Source organism: Pseudonaja textilis, chromosome 4 (assembly GCF_049901715.1).
Source record: "Pseudonaja textilis isolate UNSWEBS1 chromosome 4, rPseTex1.2, whole genome shotgun sequence".
NCBI classification, from domain to species: Eukaryota; Metazoa; Chordata; class Lepidosauria; order Squamata; family Elapidae; genus Pseudonaja; species Pseudonaja textilis.
The window spans coordinates 16776140-16794555 of record NC_141993.1 but is presented as its reverse complement, the minus strand read 5'-3'; the positions used below and the strand labels follow the sequence as shown (position 1 = coordinate 16794555).

The following is an 18416-nucleotide window of genomic DNA, read 5'->3' as shown; positions in this document are numbered from 1 at the left end:
TAGATCTGGCTCCACTGATTCTCAGAGGCTGTTTTAAATCAACCTGGCTAACAAAAGCTAATAGCAAACTCCGGTCCTCTGAAAAGTCTCTGTCCATTAGAGCTTCAAAATTCCAGATGTCAACCAGCTTAAGTCTAGTATCCAACTCTGCAGTTTATGGATTATTCTCAGATGGTCATAGGCCATCATCTTATGTCTCTTCAAATTCTAATTGTAAAATTGTTGGGTATTTATGTTACTAGGTTAGATGTTCTGCCTCTGCATTTCTATGAAGACAAAGTAACAGAATAACAGCATAGGAAGGAACCTTAGAGGTCTTCTAGCTCAACCCTCTGCTCTGTCAAGCAACCCCACGCAATTTCAGACAGATGATTGTCATATAAAATATTCCTTTTCAGCAGGACTCCTAACCAGGCTGAGATGGCTCTGTGGAGTCCCTAAGCTATATGTTCCTTAATTGCTCGCTCTCTCTGTAGGGAATGAAGGAAGATATATATTTATCCCATTTTAAAGAACTATTCTGATAGAGAGAACTATGTCTATCTGACACTGCTTCTATCTAATCAGGATCCTCACATATCTTTCCAGGTTGCCAGATTTAATGCTATCATTTGTTGTCTTGCATCCTGCCCACAGCTGAAATTTAGCACAACTTTAGAATTACCACTGCTATTTCTACTACAGTTGCTATACCAGTGTATTTTATGTAATTTTGCTATTTATTTTTTTTAATAATTATAGTTCTACGCATTTTATTGTAGTGCTTTCTGGCCCATAGGCCATAATGAAGGTTTTGATATTGAGTTACAGAGCGAGAGGATAAACGTCAAGCTATTACTTTCTCTTTCTTTTTTAAAACACTGAACATATAATGTAAACTCTACGCAGCTACTGTAATTGAAGAAAATAGTGCTCGTGTATGACCACATAACTTCCATCCAATTTAGTGCTTACCAAAAAAAAAAAAAAAAAAGAATATGTAGGGAGGTGAGCATTTTCAAGAAATTAATAAAAGAAAATATAATTGCCTATTGCCGGGACTGGTATATGCCGTTTTTATTTTCTGCTATGGTGCTTCTCTCCTAAATCAGGTTTGAGCTTCCAGTTAAAAGCTCAAAGTTACTTCGTTGTATACTCTACAAATAGCATTCTAGGGATGGGTGAGTTGTAAAGGATTGGAAATGTGATTTCATATTGGAGTCTTTAAAACCATTCGTCAAATTCTTTTTTTAAAATGCTCGTTCTTGCATTATAAACGTATACATATTGTCAGATCCGCGTCTCTGTCATTTCCTCAGTGGAAGAAGAAAAAGTGGGGGAGGCTGATAAATCCTTTCTTGATGTAACCCTGAATATATTTAATCTTATATCGAATTTGTATAACCCACACATGATACAATGTAGGGAGAAAAACCAGATGGCCGGAACCTATCACCTCTGAGGGGCACAGCCAGGAGATGAGAAGATCATAAAAATTCCACAGTGAGATGTGTCCTGGGAATCTCTGGAAAAGTTCGTTCTAAAAAGGCGATGGCGGGGGGAATTAGGTATGCCCTGGGAAACTGTGAAAAAGATCGTTCCTTACAAAAGGGGTGGGGAGGAATTAACATACTGGCTTTGGTTTCACTAAATACACATCGAGATAAGGGGAGGGGTTCTAAACTCCCTTATCTCTCCCTGTATGCCTGAGAGACCTCAGACGCTGCTTCGAATGAATTGTCATGAATTGTCTCATCTCAATAAATTCTAGTTGAGTGAATGGGAAAAGTTTTGTAGCCTGACACATATTGCTTCGTACTGTACCTCTAAGCCTATAGAGCTCATTTTGCCTCTTTTTTACCAAAAGATACATATTTAGTTTGTAGCTTATTAAAATGTTCCTAGCTGTTATTTTGTAAATCCTGAGATTGCAACATGTTCCTACCTTCTGTTAGTTACAGGTAGATATGAATTCCTGGAGAACTTTGTGTCTAGACTGAATTTGATTGTGCTGATTTCTTTCAGTCTATGATATTTTTTGACAGAACTTAGTTCTTTGTTCCAAGCCAGAATTTACAACCGGTCCAATTGATTTATTATTATTTAATAAAATAGTTGCAAATTTGAACGGCAAGCATTGGAGTCAGCTTTGTATATGATCTCTTTCTGGGATTGTGATCGAGGTAATTGTGGTGGATAAAGGATGTATTTTTATTCTTTCACACACAGCATTACTATCATCACAAATAGTGTGCACTTGTGGATATGTGTTACGTGTGTATGTGTATGTAAAGTGCATTTGTTTGTGTATGTGTGTATACACACACACATACAAGCGCACTTTACATACACACACATGCACACACTTTACATACACACACTTTACACACAACACACATACAAACGCACTTTACATACACATACAATGTATACACACACAAACACACGTAAACTGCCCTTGTGGATATGTAGTATATCTATCTATGAGTGCACTACACACACACACGTACAATGTATACGCACACACACACACTCAGTCAGAAGAATTAGTTGATTTACACTGTCCTTGCCCCAAAGGCTTACTATCTCTAAGTTAATTCCTCCTCATTTGGTACTCTGTGAGATTGCTTTATTAGAAGCTCAAGATTTTATTAAAAAAGATCTTTGCACATCCCTTTTCTTTCTGTAAAAACATTGAAACAAATTTTCTTCTCTCTTTTACCCCCTCCTGCCTCTTAGCAGGAGTATTATTGTAGCAGAAGAGTTGGGCAGAGAAGAGGTTTTTTTTAATTTCCCCAACCCTGCCCTGTGAGGGAAGAATTCAGCATTCTTGTTCAAGTGACTGCATCTGCAGTAGTATGCAAACCAGTTAACATTTGTGGTGCTTTAAATTGTTCCAGCCACTTCAGAAGTATTGTGAGCACGGGTGTTGAACACTGGTAGTCCTTCACTTATGACCATAACTGAACCGTCAATGTCAGTATTAAGTTGTGATGGTCATAAAGCAGATCACTATGTGATTGTGTCTGATTTTATGACCCTTTTTGAGGTGGGGATGTCATTAAGTGAATATGGTGGCCATTAAGCAAACAGAGAACGAATTTAATCTTTAAGGAATGTTATATAATAAATAGAAAAGTTCACATTTGGATGCATTTGGATTAGATGACCATTCAAAGTAAAACGTCCTTTTCTTTCTTATTTTGCGTTCATTCAAAGATTGTACCATTTGTACCAACAATATTAAATTGTTTATTAGGGAACAAGAAGCTCACAAAAAGTCTTATTAGGATGAAACTGTCTCTTAACAGTTTATTACTTCTAATTCAAAATTTATCCCATCCTTCTCATCAGCTACCTTCCATTTTTCAATAAGTTTGTGAGGTTTGCCTTTCTGGATTTCTTTGGCAAATGGCAAGTGTGCTGTCAAACCATATTGGCTTTTAATGTCTTAAGACTCACCAGAATATTAATTTAGAAATTTGATGGCAGATTTCCTGTCAGGCTCAAAAGACCAAGTCCACATGTAAAAGCCCAATTCAACTTATTTATTACTAAAACAGCTTATGCACAGGAATCTTCTCAAACTAACAATATCTGCTTGGAATTAGATAAAGATCAATGGAATTCAAGAGTTGGACTTAATCCGCTTGTGGCTATGTAGGGAGTTCTAAGCGGTTCCTCTTTTAACTCCACCCCAGGTTCTGCCACTTCTCCTACATCTCTAAACTTTATGAGGTTGCTATATTGTGTGGTTCATAATATAATTTTTTCACTCTTGTATTCAGACCTGTTTGGGTATGTAGCCTTCTTGGAACCATTGGAAGGACCATGTTGTGGAGGAATGGCTATTTTCTCAATAAACAAAAGAAAGTAGAACCGCTTCAGACCACAAATGCGTTCGCCCTAAATTAATTGCTATTGTGTGCATAAATGAAGGTATTTGTTGAATAATCATGACCTCAGGAGAAAATTAATAGTTTATGGTGAAATATTTATTTTATTTATTAAATTTGTTTGCCACCCATCTTGCTGCAAGGTGAAGAAAGATGTTAAAACTATAGGATGGGGAAATGTTATAGTTAAGTAATGATGGTGTGAGTGTTGGGGAATCTTCAGACAAATATTTCCAAATAAATGGTATGATGGCTTAAACAGGAGTGTCAAATTGGCAGCCCATGGGCTGGATACATTACGTGGAGGCTATGTGCCTCCCAGCTCCACAAATGGGAAAAATGTCACAAAACATCTTGTGACGGTAATGTGATACAGCAAGTTTCACACCCGTGGGCTAAAACATTAGACAAAAGCACAGAAAGCCACAATTTTAAGTCCACTCTTAACTATAGAACTTGCTGAATAATTTTGAACCTGTAAGTGTTTCTCAGCCTAACTTACTTTATAGAATTGTTAGGGGGCAAAAACTCAATGCACTCTTTATTTATTAATTAGAATTAGAATTCTTTTATTGGCCAAGTGTGATTGGACACACAAGGAATTTGTCTTGGTGCAAATGCTCTCAGTGTACATAAAAGAAAAGATACATTCGTCAAGAGTCAAGAATCATAAGGTACAAAACTTAATGATAGTCATAGGGTGCAATAAGCAATCAAATCATACTAAGAAACAGTCAATATAAATCGTAAGGATACAAGCAACAAAGTTACAGTCATATAGTCACAAGTGGGGGGGGGATGGGTGATAAAGAGTGACGAGATTAACAGTAATAGTAAAGACTTAGTAAATAGTTGGACAGTGTTGAGGGAATTATTTGTTTAGCAGAGTGATGGCATTCAGGAAAAAAACTGTCCTTGTTCTGGTATGCAGTGCTCTATAGCGTCGTTTTGAGGGAAGCAGTTGAAACAGATTATGTCCAGGTTGTGAGGGGTCTGTAAATATTTTCACAGCCCTCTTTTTGACTTGGCAGTATACAGGTCCTCGACTGAAGGCAGGTTGGTAGTAATTGTTTTTTCTGCAGTCTTAATTATCTTCTGAAATCTGTGTCTAAATAGTGAAGATGAAATAGAGCCTTTCTCATTCAATTCAGTGTTATGGACCTCTTTGTTATATTCTCAGACCTGTTTTAATTCCAGGTAAGACAAATCCCACTTTTAAAGAGATGTGAGTTAAGTTTTACAAGGTCGTGAATTAGATGCAAGGATCAACTGTAAGTCTTGGTTGAGAAACGGTTACATGACTCTGCCAGTAAATACAATACTTAGAATGGTGTTTTATTGTTAATGCCTCTAGGGTATTTCATTCTGATCCTGGTCAGATGGATGAACACCATAATTCGCAATATGCAATAAAAACCATGACATAGTTGAAGTTTTAAATACAAAGACAGTGTGTGGCTTGGAATCATAATTCTCCCTCTCGGTGTTACTGCAGTCCCTCTCAACCTACTGTATTTCCTAACTCTTCTGCAAAGATATAAGGAGAGTTGTTCCAAAGAGAAGACATTTAGTTACAACTAGTGTTTGCTATTTGGTTGAGAAGATTTACATTGAAGGACTTGCTGTTTCTGGTTGTTTCTGTCTGTGTGATGAGATCAGGCGGGATGGACACGCTTCATGTCTGATGAATTAAACAGTGTCATCTAATGGGGCCCCCAGGACATATTCCTTCCCTCTTACAGCATCTGTCCTTTGGAATAATAGCTTCCCCCCAATTTGGATAGCTCCCATGCTAATGAAGTTTTGGGGTTTATGTTTGCCTTTGAGCCCTTTATGTTTTTTTAAAATTTGTTACTGTTTATTTTTTTCCTACTTGTAAGCTGCCAGAGTTATTGGACATCAGGCAGCATATAATTTGTATATGTAAGTCAATTAATAACTTATGATGGACTGTGATCTCTCTCTATCTCTGTGCTGCATAAAAATGATAAATAGTTATCTCATAGAACATGCACATTATTATGTTAGCATTTACCAGAAGTCCTAAAAACTATAACACCAATAAATTGCTTATATATTGGGGAAATGTACTTGCTTCTGATCATGTTTGTTTGGGGGTTCTTCATTTCAGCCCCCAAGAGAAAATGAACCAAGTTGCTTTTCATGGGATGGGCAGCTACATGAATTTGATTAATAAATAAACAAATAAGGTCAAAGCAAAGCTTGAACAGCAATAGACATGCTCACCCTGGTGGCCCAATTCCAGCCCCAGTTCAGTGGCCACTTGATAAGTGGTAAAGAAATGGAGATTGGTCAGGGAGCACATTCACAAATGCTTTAAAAGATAAAACCATTCAATTGCCTGTGTTGGTTTGCAGGAGAAGGGCTAGTGCATAGGTCAAATCAGGCTGATGTTGCCATAAGATCTATATTTATATGTGTAACTATAGAGAGATATTAGATTTTTATCCTGCTTTTATTAATTTATAGGTAACTCGAGGCAGGTGAGCATATATAATACTCTGTCATCCTCCTGTTTTCCCCACAACAACTCAGTAAAGTGGGTTGGTCTGAGGAAGTGTGACTGACTCAAGGTCACCCAACCAGCTTTGATGTCTAAGGTGGGACTAGAACTCACAGTGTCCTGGTTTCTAGCCTGGTGCCCTAACCAGTAGTCCAGATTGACTCTATGATATAGATAAGAGAGCAAGGCTTGAATCGTACACAATAACTATTGGCGATAGCTAGCAATGTTTCCTTTTAGAAATACAAGTAGGATGAATTTTTTGTTCCTTATATACTTTACAAATGTTGTAGAAGTAAATTAACCAGTAGAAAAAATGGCTGCCTGTTTGTTCTCTCCAGCATTAGTAATCTGTTCATGATGTTGAATAGTAAATTATAAATAGCATGGGAATAAGATTTAAAAATTCAGAAATGAAATATAGGGGGATTAGATATGGAACTATTTAGCAAGCATTATAAACAATATACAGTATGAATTGGAAATTCAGCAGTGCCAATTCTCTTCTTTTATTTTGTCTCCCCAGGGTACCACTGTGCGTATGATAACTGCAATTGACCAAGACAAAGGGCGCCCAAGAGGTATCGGTTATACAATTGTGTCAGGTGAGTCAGAAAAATCAGTCTGAACTAAAGGTGTTGACCTGGTAACAAGATTTTAGGCTATAAAACAGGGGTGCCCAACACTTGACTCATTTAAGCCTTAGGGACATGCTGGCTGGGGAATTCTGGGAGTTGAAGTACACAAGTCCTAATGTTGCCAAGTTTGGACACCTTTGTTGTAAATAAAGCCACCATATTTATACAAATCGATAAGTAATCAATTATTGTTTTATTTGAGCTTTTGATATCCTTCTGCAATGTTCTCTCAATGGCTGCTAATTCTTCCTCCATCGCCATCTGGATGTGGAACATATGGATAAATAAATAATAACAAGAATTTCTAAGCAGATATTTACACAATGAAATTTTTAAAAACCCAAATTGTCTCTTGTAACAAAGATTACAATTTGAAAATAAATGATTTCTTAACATATAGTTTACTAATAAAACAATAGATTTTGACTCAGTTTCCCATGAGTCTAATTGCTCTTTACAATGTAAATAAATTTTACTAATTATATTGTAAATGATCTTAATTAATTTTAAACATTTTGAGCTTAGAACAGGGGCACTAATGTTGCTAACAACAAATAGTTTATAGTATATTGGTTGCTTTTTTTAATCTCTTCCAGACTATATATTACTATGGTCCTTCAATCCATTTGTTATTTTTCAACTCTAAATCTATCCAGTAAAAGACCCCCCCCAAAAAAAACCCTACCAAAAAGAAACTGGGCCTAAAACACCCCAGTTTTAAGGATACAAAGCATCCAAAAATATTTTCCTGCCTTATATAAACATTCCTGGGAATGTTTTGAACTCATTGCAGAATTGCTGTCTATGGTCCTGAACCCCAATGAAAAGCTCCCAGCTGATATCAGCAATATCTACTTTTTCTTAAGCCCGTCCCTGTAACTTGTCTTTTGTCACATAGCCTTTATTGTTTAGATACTACATTGTCTAACGCACTTTTATTGATCTTTGGAACAAGAAATATGTAAATAAAGAGAGCCATTCTTTTATTTTTATCTACTCAAAATGGGCATCAGAAAGAAATGTATACTCAAACCTGGATTAAATGGATTATTTGGGGAGGAGATGTCCAGTCCTTTCCAGAAACAACAGTAAAACTTTAATCTAACAAACTCTGCAGGGAGGATCAAATTTTGTATGTTGCATCTGAAGACCCTTAAGTCTGTGGTCTCCTTTCCAGCTTTGCAGACCGGTGGTGGCGGGGGGAAGATGGGGTAGTTTCCTATGCACCACTGCTTGCACAAATGGAGCTTTGCACGCTCTCCCACCGCTTGTAGGGCTCGGTTCCCAATGGGCTATGACTCAGTAATGGGCCATGGCCTGGGGTTGGGGAACCCTGCCTTAAGTAAAAGTCAGTTGAACTGAAGTTTTGCTAGCATAGCATAGCATAGCACAGCACACCACAGCACAGCACACCACACCATACCATACCATACCATACCATACCATATTTTGTCTATTAAATTGAAATGTTTTCCCCTTTGGTGTTGTTTTCTGTTAATCTGTATGACTAGGGCAGCAGTAACTTCTCTATACAATAGGCTATATAACTACATAGATCCCAATCGATGCTAACTCATTGATTTTTAAGTAAAAGTACATTTATTAAGAAGTACTGTACATGACACTAGAAAAGACTCACTTCCATCTGAACTGCATTTTGAAGAGAGGGAACAAAGAAGGGGGAAGGGAGGGCCCAAATGAACAAGAAATAGAAGGACCTTCTTAAAGAGCCTTCTTGTCTCTCACCATTTGCCCTAATGTTTAAAAGAATAAAATAGGCACAAATCAGTGTGTCATGTTCCTGAAAAGACCACAACTGGTCTTGCTGGCTCCAATTTCTACCAGTGCTTCCAGGCAGCTATAAGTTCAGAAGGAACCTCCAGTTGTGGCCCTCCTTATTCCACAATCTGTTCTTGAGTGGGGAAATAGCCTGTTTTCTCCCTGTTGTCTTTGTCATGATATTATCTTGTTTTGCTATTATACCTATTATTCTTCTCCTGCCTTTTCCATTGCTGCCAGCCCTTAGCAAACACCTGCTGCTTTTCTGTTCATCTTGTTCCTCAAAGCTTCCTTGTATTGGGGATTCTCCCATCAACACTGTCAACAAGGAAGTCTTGATACACTACAAGATTTATGAGTAGCTACAACTATTACAGCTACGTGCTCTGAAATGGTCTTGGTCATTATTAGACAGACTGGAAATAAACTTTTCCTTCCTTCCATACCACTGTTATCTTAAATCCAAATTATGATAGTCAGAGTTGGAACTGAGCTGGGAGTATTAACATTGAAACTGTGCTTTGTATAACACTGTAGTGTTTCCTTTACAAAGCTAACTTGAAGGCTTTCTTTAAACAGTGTCAAAATTGTGTCTGAAAAAAACTGTTTTACAAATGCTAAAAAGGTAAGGTGAACATATTTGTGTCCATTTGATAAAGTAGCTAAGATCATATAATTCTGTTGGCATTCAACATTTCATTGAAAAATAGATGGAAAATTAAGTGATATTTTTTCCCAAGATACAGAGATAAATCAGGTGTTTTTCAACCTAGTGTTGAAATTAGTTGAATTTTGCAGTGTCATTCATTGCACTGAATGTCCATACTTTTTTATTGAAATTTCATGTATAATAACATATTTGTCTGACTCATTATGATGAAGAGACATTGTTAACGAGTTCTGAATATGGTTGATGTTGCATGAAAAGTGTGAACCAGAGTATGGATAATTTGATACTTGGTGTTTATCAATCATTAATTCAGCTATTTACTTCAAAATCAGCTCAATTTTCTGGCATCCCCAAAACTCAATTCTTACTATAATTAAAGCACCAGTGTGAGTTCAGCCACATTAAAAAATACATTTTGAATCAAAGTTAAAATCTCTATGAAACAAAATCAGATTTTAAATTAAATTAAATCGTACGTTTGATGATTTAACATTTAGTGAACTTCAGTGCTAAAAGCCTAAAAAAACCCAAGTTAAACCATGCTTTATTGAAATACAAAAAACCTAAGGCTAATAAACTTTTTCTGTAGATGCAGGTGCTATATCTGATATACTGTAATAACTTTGTTTATCAGGGCTCTCTTTGATCTTTCTAATAGTACAGATTTTACTCTGCCACCTGTTATGTAACTGTCCTATTGTAGAAAATTGCCTCAGTATAATCCTTGAGACTTGCATACATGCAGAGTAAGAGGCGATCGCACACTTTTTATAAACACAAGCATATTTGCTCGCATACATCAATCTTTAATCACTGCCTCGAGATCTATCACACTCTATCTTTCACCAGAAAAAAATGAAATGCAAATTACATCAAAGCAACAATTGATTAAGCTGATTAGCATTTTTCCTTTTATTTTCTTTGTGTGTGTATGTGCGTGTGTAATGATACTGCAGCCACAGTTTTTCATGGAACAGCATCCTTGTAAGAAGCAGGAGATTTCCTCAGTGGTATATTTTTTTCATGTCTAGTTTGAACATCAGATTTTGACATGAGGTGGAGTTAGCTATTGATTGCCTGGTATGGAGCATTTTGAATCTGTTGCCAATCTCTTTCATTTTGTACTTTGGTTCTCTGCATCAAGAAAGAAAGGTGCTATCATACCTCTTAAAAACAATAGTGTCATCTTCCTCAAGCAACAGGCTATTGTAGAATCATATTTCTTGTTCAGGAGACATCTCCTGACAGATGCAAACTTTATGTTTGAACTATATGTGCCAGATTTTGCAAAATATCTTCATTTAGCTGGCCAGAGATAGAAAGTAAATTGTACTAAGGGTGATATTATTGTCAATAAGCTCACATTTGAGCTTCTAATGTAAATTCCTCTTCTAAAATGGAATTTCATAGCCAAAGAAGAATCTTTGACTAAGAATTCAGAAGTATCATGATAAAATAAATATTTTCCTTGCAACATAGATGAATTCAGTGTCAAATATGAAATTAATTTACATGAGAATAGCAGAAAAGAACTTGAATTGATCCTAATATGTGTGCATCCAAATGTAAGGGTAGCTCTTTATGCATCAATTCTCAATAAAAGGATCTATAAAGATATAATGAGAGCTAATCTCTGAAAATAAGTTGATATATTTAACTGGAAAATATTGCTAAAATTTAACATTGTACCAGCCATGTAATTAAAATGTAATTTGAATCAAAAGCTTTCAACAAGCTGGTGGAAATTAATAGTCAGTAATTACTCTTGGTTTCCAAAAACTATCTGAATAAGGTACAGAATAGCATGTAGCTTTCCTAGGTTACTTGTAAGGATTTATGGATGGCCATAGCATGTTACAGATCCTGTGGAGGAGAGATGCTTTTTCATACTGATGAACCTCCTTTTGTAAGAATTATCTAAGGAAAAAAAAACCCTCTTAGATTGACATCAATGATACAACCAAAAACAAACAGCCTAGAATACATCTGTCCCACAATAACAACCTAATAGGAAACAGCTCCAGATAAATAATCATGGAAGAAATAATACTATCATCCTCTGATCAAGGAGGAAGCCACATCCCACCAAGACTGGCAGAGGAAGCTACTATAGATAAGCAGCCAGTAATCCTCCTCCTTAATCCTCCTCTCAGACTGATATTGCTACTTATACTAAGTAATTAACATTTGCAAGAAACCAACATTTTAACTCTGAAGTACATATATTCTCTTCTGCTGAATTTGCTGATGGTGCCATTGTTTAGTTATGCTGTTTCCTCTTTATGTTGGGATTCTGTTTTACTCAAACCCAAAAGCTGTAGAACTTAACAAAATCTTAGATAATGTGCAATTGTGGGAAAGATATTAGAGGGAAATTTTCTTTTGAAACATTACAACCAATGAAAATAAACTTGGAGAGCAGAATAGGGAAAAGGGAAGAGATAGTCTTGAAAGTATGTTTAATCAGATTTCTCTTAAGATTTGAAATTACAATAAGAGATACTGTAGAGGAGCCATGTTGATGAATATAAGGATAAAGGACTTCATGACTGAACATCTACAAGTGAATTGCAACACGTGCTTGTTTTAAAAGATAATGATTTACAATTGTCAATGAAGTATGTAATTCAGGCATCAAAGTAGTTTCACTTTTGCTATTGTCAGATCTTTTATCATCATGGCAAAGATCATGAATGTGTTTTCTGCTTAGTTTGGAAAATGTGTGCAGTATGCATGAAAGCTGTTCAAATATGGGAAATAGCAAGTGAATTTGATTAGTAATTAATTGCTGCATGTGATTTTTGCAGCTTTCTTGCAGCTCAGTGAAATGTTCAAAGGAAAATAAAAAGTTACTGGTATAATTCAGTTAATGTATTTATTTATTGTGAAAAAAACTAACCAGGAAATACTGCCTTTGGGGAGGAATATAAATTTGTAAAGTTGCCTTTCAGAACAAACTGCAGAAACTGTTATATATCCAACTCATCTACAAATACAAGGTTCTTCTTGATGAAAGAACAATAAAACCAGAAGATGAAGCATAACCTTTTCAAGAAAAGATTAAGGTCAACATGAAATGATTCAGTTACACAGATATCACCTGGGCGATCACATTTATTTTCCTTTCTTGGATTGATATGGCTGAAGGTCTCCTTTTCTACAAAAAAAGAAAAAGAAAAAAAGAAGACGATGACTTTCGATGTGTCTGAAAGATAGAATGTCACTGAAATTTCATTTAAAGGAAAGTCAATATGAATTCTAAACCTCTTTCTCAACTGTGATATCTGAGGGATTTACAGTGAAGTTTAAAGAGGTTGAACCAATGAAATTTCTCAGCTGGTTTTCTCTGCTTTTTCCATGATTACTAGGTTTTGCCTAAAATAACTTGCCTAAAAATAATTCAGAGAAAACCTTTTTTAGGTACATCCCTCAATAATATTAGTGCATGCCAAGGACTTTAAAGCTGGCATTTTTCTGTGCATTGAGGAGAAATAGGCACATGAATCTAATGTTGTTGGTTCTTTTTTCAGGTTTTGTGTTTGATTCAGACCAAGAATTCTGAATTCCATGGTTCTAATTTTAATCCGATTTACAAGGCAAACCTTAACCTGGATTTCTCTGCTTACAATCAATTAAGAGTAGCCTAGGCTAAAGCAATTCTCAACACACAAAGTCTAAGACTGAAAATGAAAACAAGGGTAGTCCTCACTTACCAACCACCAAAATCCAGTCTTTGATGTTGCAACTATTGCAGCATCCCAGCACTCATGTGATCACAATTTGGCTTACATGGCAAATCCATGCATTTATACTGGTTGCACCATCCCACAGTCATGGGATTGCCACGTATGACCTTCACAGCCAGCTTTTGACAAGCAAAGTCATTGGGGAAGTTGGCAGGAAATCGCAAGACATGGTCATATTAGCGTAATGACTCACGGTGATTTGCTTAAAAACCACAGCTGGAACTAATGAACGTGTCCTAAGTTGGCCATGGGCATGTTCTATTTCACTTTATGATCATGTTGCTTAATGACAGCTTTGCATGTCCCAATAAGTGAGAAATACCTGCGCATGAAATGTCATTAAAGATAAAACAACCAGCAAAAATCACTTCATAGGGAGCCATCCTGAATGTCGATAATTAGAAAATCAGTTAGTTTTACTGAATCCCTTTTGATAAATTGTAGGACAGTCAACAGATGTCCTTCTCTTGTAGTGCTCTGTAGAAACAATTCCTTCTTTTGTGCTCATATATGAGGTTAGAAAATTGTGATGTTCAGCCACGGAGGTCAGGGCTTTGTTTGAAGGACAGGCAATTAATCTAGTAAAGTAATCCACAACTCCAATTTTGGCAGATTTATGGAGATAGCCTCTGTCCCCGGATTCTAGCTCATCATCTTTCATTTCCCAGGCAAAGCCAGTCAGTTGTTATATAACATGACCTGTTCTAGATAAGATTTTTCATTTAAGGAAGCTCTTCGGGCTAAGAGAGATTGATGTCTTGGTAGTTCCCAAGGTGCAACATGTGATGGAAAGACATCAGAAGTAGGGCCAGACAGGACATTATTAATTACCATGAAAAGAGGAGTTTAAATTTTGATAGTCATTGCCATGCCACTGATGTGTAAAAATCATAAAACATGAGTTGTGTTTTACCCCTGTCTGTCTACTAACTTATATTAGAATTCATTGACGGGGGACTTTGCAGCAAAGGCAAAAGTAAGCATGAAGAGGCATATAAAAAAAGAAAGTACAGCGGGAGAAATTATAATTTTGCAACTTAAAAGTGAAGAGTTCTGTGTTGAATTTCCTCATCTGCTTAGATTGAATGGATAGGGGCAAGTTCTTTAAAGCCAAAATACCCTATCAACATTTAAACTTTCTACACTTCCAGATTTTGATTGCTTATTGTACCCTATGACTATTAGTAAGTGTTGGACCTGATGATTCTTGACTCTTGATGAATGTATCTTTCCTTTTATGTACACCGAGAGCATTTGCACCAAGACAAATTCCTTGGGTGTCTAGTCACACTTGGCCAATAATTTCTATTCTATTCCACTTATCCCAACTTTGGTTATTGTCTGGAATATTAAGAATTCAGCTCCCCTTACAATGGGCAAATAAATTCTGGCAGTATTCAGTTTTTGTTAGGGAGCAATTTCAAAACTACCTTTTCTTTTCAATTTCAAAACTTTCTCCATAGCTGTATCTGAAAATATTGGGCCACAGGTAGTATATTCATCCATGAAAAGCTTTCATTAGTCAATAATCACTATTTCAGAATAGCAAATAGATTCGTTTGGTGGGGTAAATTACACCTTTTCACAATATATTACTTTCGATGAACAAAGTTTTACACAAGCCATTTTTGTAACCTTTCTTTAAGTAAACGTAAGATTCAACGTAAATGTGTGTAATTTTGTTTGTGATTCAAGTGTGATTAGTCCTTCTGAAGTTCCATAGTAGTTAGAAGGTCTAACCATTGTATGCTTCTATATTCTATATTAGTATAGAATAAAAAGCTTAAATTTCCTGCCCTGGTGAAACATTGGAGGTTTGCATTTAAATTATTGTGCTGATTTAAAAATAACAAATTAGCAAAGGTTGATAAAATATGAGTGAGGATGTTTTTCTCCGTCTTTCAAAATATCAGAAAGTAAAAACATGGAATAAAAATTATTTCATGAAGTTAACTGCAAGAAAATTTAGAACAGGAAAAAAGGAAATACTTCTTCACATAGCGCATAACTGATTTGTGGAATTTATGGGTTTTTTTTTTAGATAAATTCATTTTTGTTGTAATTTATACTTACTTTTAGACAAACAGCATTATTCTCCAGGCTTTTTGAAAACTTGTATCATTCGTCACTAAGTATCTCTACCTGCCCTCATCTTTAAAGACCACAGGGGAACATCTATAGCCTGGCTGAATGTTCCATTCCTCTTTTGTACTTTGGGAATAATTTGAATGATGAAATGACTACATGCAGTCTTATGAATTCTTAATAGCAGCCAATTTTGCACCTTGTTTTATCTCAGATAAAATTGACAATTCTGCTGCTGGATTTCGGTCCTGGAGTGTAAAGTTATTGCTGGGACTATAAAAAGAGAGATCTGGAATCTCGTGCAGTCCACGGGCTATTAATTGCCTATCTCTGCTTCAATCCCAGGAATGCAAATAATTTAACACCTGAATAAATTTAAATTATCTGGTTCTCGGCCCTTATCAGTCTTGAACTGCAATCCTGACACCTGACAAGTTTCAATCTATATGTAAGTATTTTCCTTGGAAAGAAGACAGGCACAAAATAAGAGCCAAGGAGCTCTGCTTTCTTTTTGTTGTATCCTAGCTTTGCAAAGAGTCTCCTCTTTTTTTTTTTGCTCTTATTGCTCTCCATTTTTTCAAAGTTTTAGCTTTCCTGAAACTCTTGAACTTATCTTTATAGGGCTGAGCATTCGTGGAAGATCTGGGAGTACTCTTATAAGATACTGGTTGTAGCCTTTCTCTTCTATTGCTCTGTTGATTTAAGCATCGATGATAGTTTCTTTTTTTAAAAAAACACTTGGATAATAGAGTAATAGCGTTTGAAAATCACTGAGGCCATCGCCCTGCACATACATTTATTGTTTGTGGCAAGACTTAGTTATAAAGAAATGTACATAGGATAGGATTTCATTTCATAGGATTTCATTGTGGGCATGATTGTGCCATAGTAAGACTTGAATTCTGTTATTATAGTTGGAGATTATTTTTGTTTTACATTATCTGCCAAATAATATTTTTTTGCTTTCCTGTTTAATTTTATTATGATTTTTGTTCACATTTCCTCTCTCCCTAATAACTTGTTCTTAGCTTTATGTAACTTGATGTACACAAATGCAACTTGAAAAAAAGTGAAGTGGTGTTGGAGCTGGCTAATGTGGTGATGGGAAACCATTAAGAGGTTCTGGTCCATGGGAAGTTGAAATGAAAACTTCTGGTGCAAGGCAATGATAACGACTTCCATGTTGTAGTATGAAGATAATATCACCAGGAATCAAGGACCACTGAGAGACTTCGCTTGATATACTGATATGAGTTATACAGAGAGTGAAAAAAGGAAGGAAGGAAGGAAGGAAGGAGAAAAAAAGAGAGAGAAATAAAATGCTCATTAAAATGACAGCATCAAATTTTCTCCTTAGATTGCCCATTTTAACAGAGAGAGGTCTTAATTGCTTAAATATAGCTATAACAATCTGAATGGTTAAAAGACCATATTTATCCAAAAAAACCTGAGGAAGATTTTACAGTTACATCCTTATGTAGTTCATCAGTTAAAACTTCATGGAGGACATAAGAACAATTGCTCTCTTTATGGCGGGCAGCACATTTGAAGAGAGGGGAGACTGAAGTCATTAGATTTCTGGAAAAACACCTTCAATTTGTTTGCTGAATTCACCGGATTCCAAAAGATTAAGTTTTCAGCAGAAGTTTTTATAACCAAGAGCTCATTAATCCTAAATTGTTTTGCTGCCTTGACTGCGTTTGGGCTCCAGAGTGAAGCATACATTGCTTTTTTCTTGCTCATAGCAATAGGAACTTTTAAGCTGCAGGGTAGAGTTATAGGTATGTACAATAATCAAAATATGGGAATAAAGTGAGATCATATGAACATTTTAAAAAATTGAAAAAAAGGCTAGGAGTGAAATAAGCATTGAAAAGAGAGCACTAACTGGGCTGTCCTTGTCACATCATTTTAGAAGTGGAAAAATGTGTGATTCCAACCTGTTGAATCTTTTTCTTTCCACTTTTTCTTATCTTGACTTTGAAATTCAAGAGCTAAATACCAAGTTAGACTAAATGGCCAAATGTCAGGCACAAAGAATTGGAACCACACACTAAGTTCCAGTTAAGATGATTTATTGCTTTTGACTGTACAACAAGAATCTAGTAAACAAACAGTCATCGCTAAATAAAAGTCAACAGAATTCAGAAATGGTTGGACTTAGACCATTTGTAGCAACCTAAGAACTCTAGGCTGATTCCTCTCTTGACTTCACCCTCAGGGTCTGCCTGTTCTTCTCTTACATCAAATAACACAATACACTGTAAATACCAATTCCCTGTATGTTCTGCTGGACCTAACAGAAAAAAGAGATGCTAAGGAGATCATCTTCATGAATCCAATGACACATCTGGAAAAGAAATAGTTATATCTCTGTTTCTAGGACAGTATGGTCTTGATTGGAATGAACCTGTGATGACCCAGAGTGTCACACAAACGTAACAAAATCCAAAACATAAATAAATGTCCTTTAATGCCTCCAACTTGGCCCCATTGTTCAATAATTCTCAGTTGGAGATAAAACATACTCAAAAATAGTCTTCAAAAGAAAGCAATACAGTCCAAACTTAATGAGCATATAGAGGTGAAATAACAAACCAAACAAACTACAATGATGAAATTTCCACAACGGAACAAGAGAAGTATTTACCAAATTCAAGGAGATAACAAGGCACAGTCTGTTGGAAGGACGCCAACCAAGATAAATTCAGACCAAAATAAAACATGCTTTGTTTCCAGTGTTTACCAATACGCAGGTCCAAACTCTTATTCAGTTCTCACGCCTGCAGCCCATGAAGAGGATCAAAGCCCTCTCCTCCCGAGTAGACCACGTCTCTCCCTTATCCTCTCCTCCCTGCGTGCCCTAGGATGGATAGGGGATGGGCCTGGGTCCTCTGACTGCTCAGCTGGCCTCTGCCCTTCCCCAGCCTTCTCCACAACCTCTGGAGCCACACTTCCACTCCCTGTGGACTGTTCCTCCTCTCCCTCAGAGTCAGTCTCCACCAGGGGCATGACAGAACCCCTTCTTGAGGACATGCTTTGCTTATAGTTTAAAAATGCATAGAATCTAAGTTCCTTTTATTAACAAGCCTCAGCCTT

The 18416-nt window shown here is 36.3% G+C and overlaps 1 protein-coding gene across 1 annotated transcript in view; it reads left to right on the top strand.

Moving 5' to 3' along the window:
• Positions 1–18416, top strand: part of CDH23 (cadherin related 23) — a 537909-nt gene that overhangs the window by 212030 nt on the left and 307463 nt on the right. The window contains exon 9 of the mRNA XM_087932328.1: positions 6926–7004. Coding sequence (XP_087788454.1) covers positions 6926–7004 — 79 coding nt within the window. The remainder of the gene's footprint in view (positions 1–6925; positions 7005–18416) is intronic.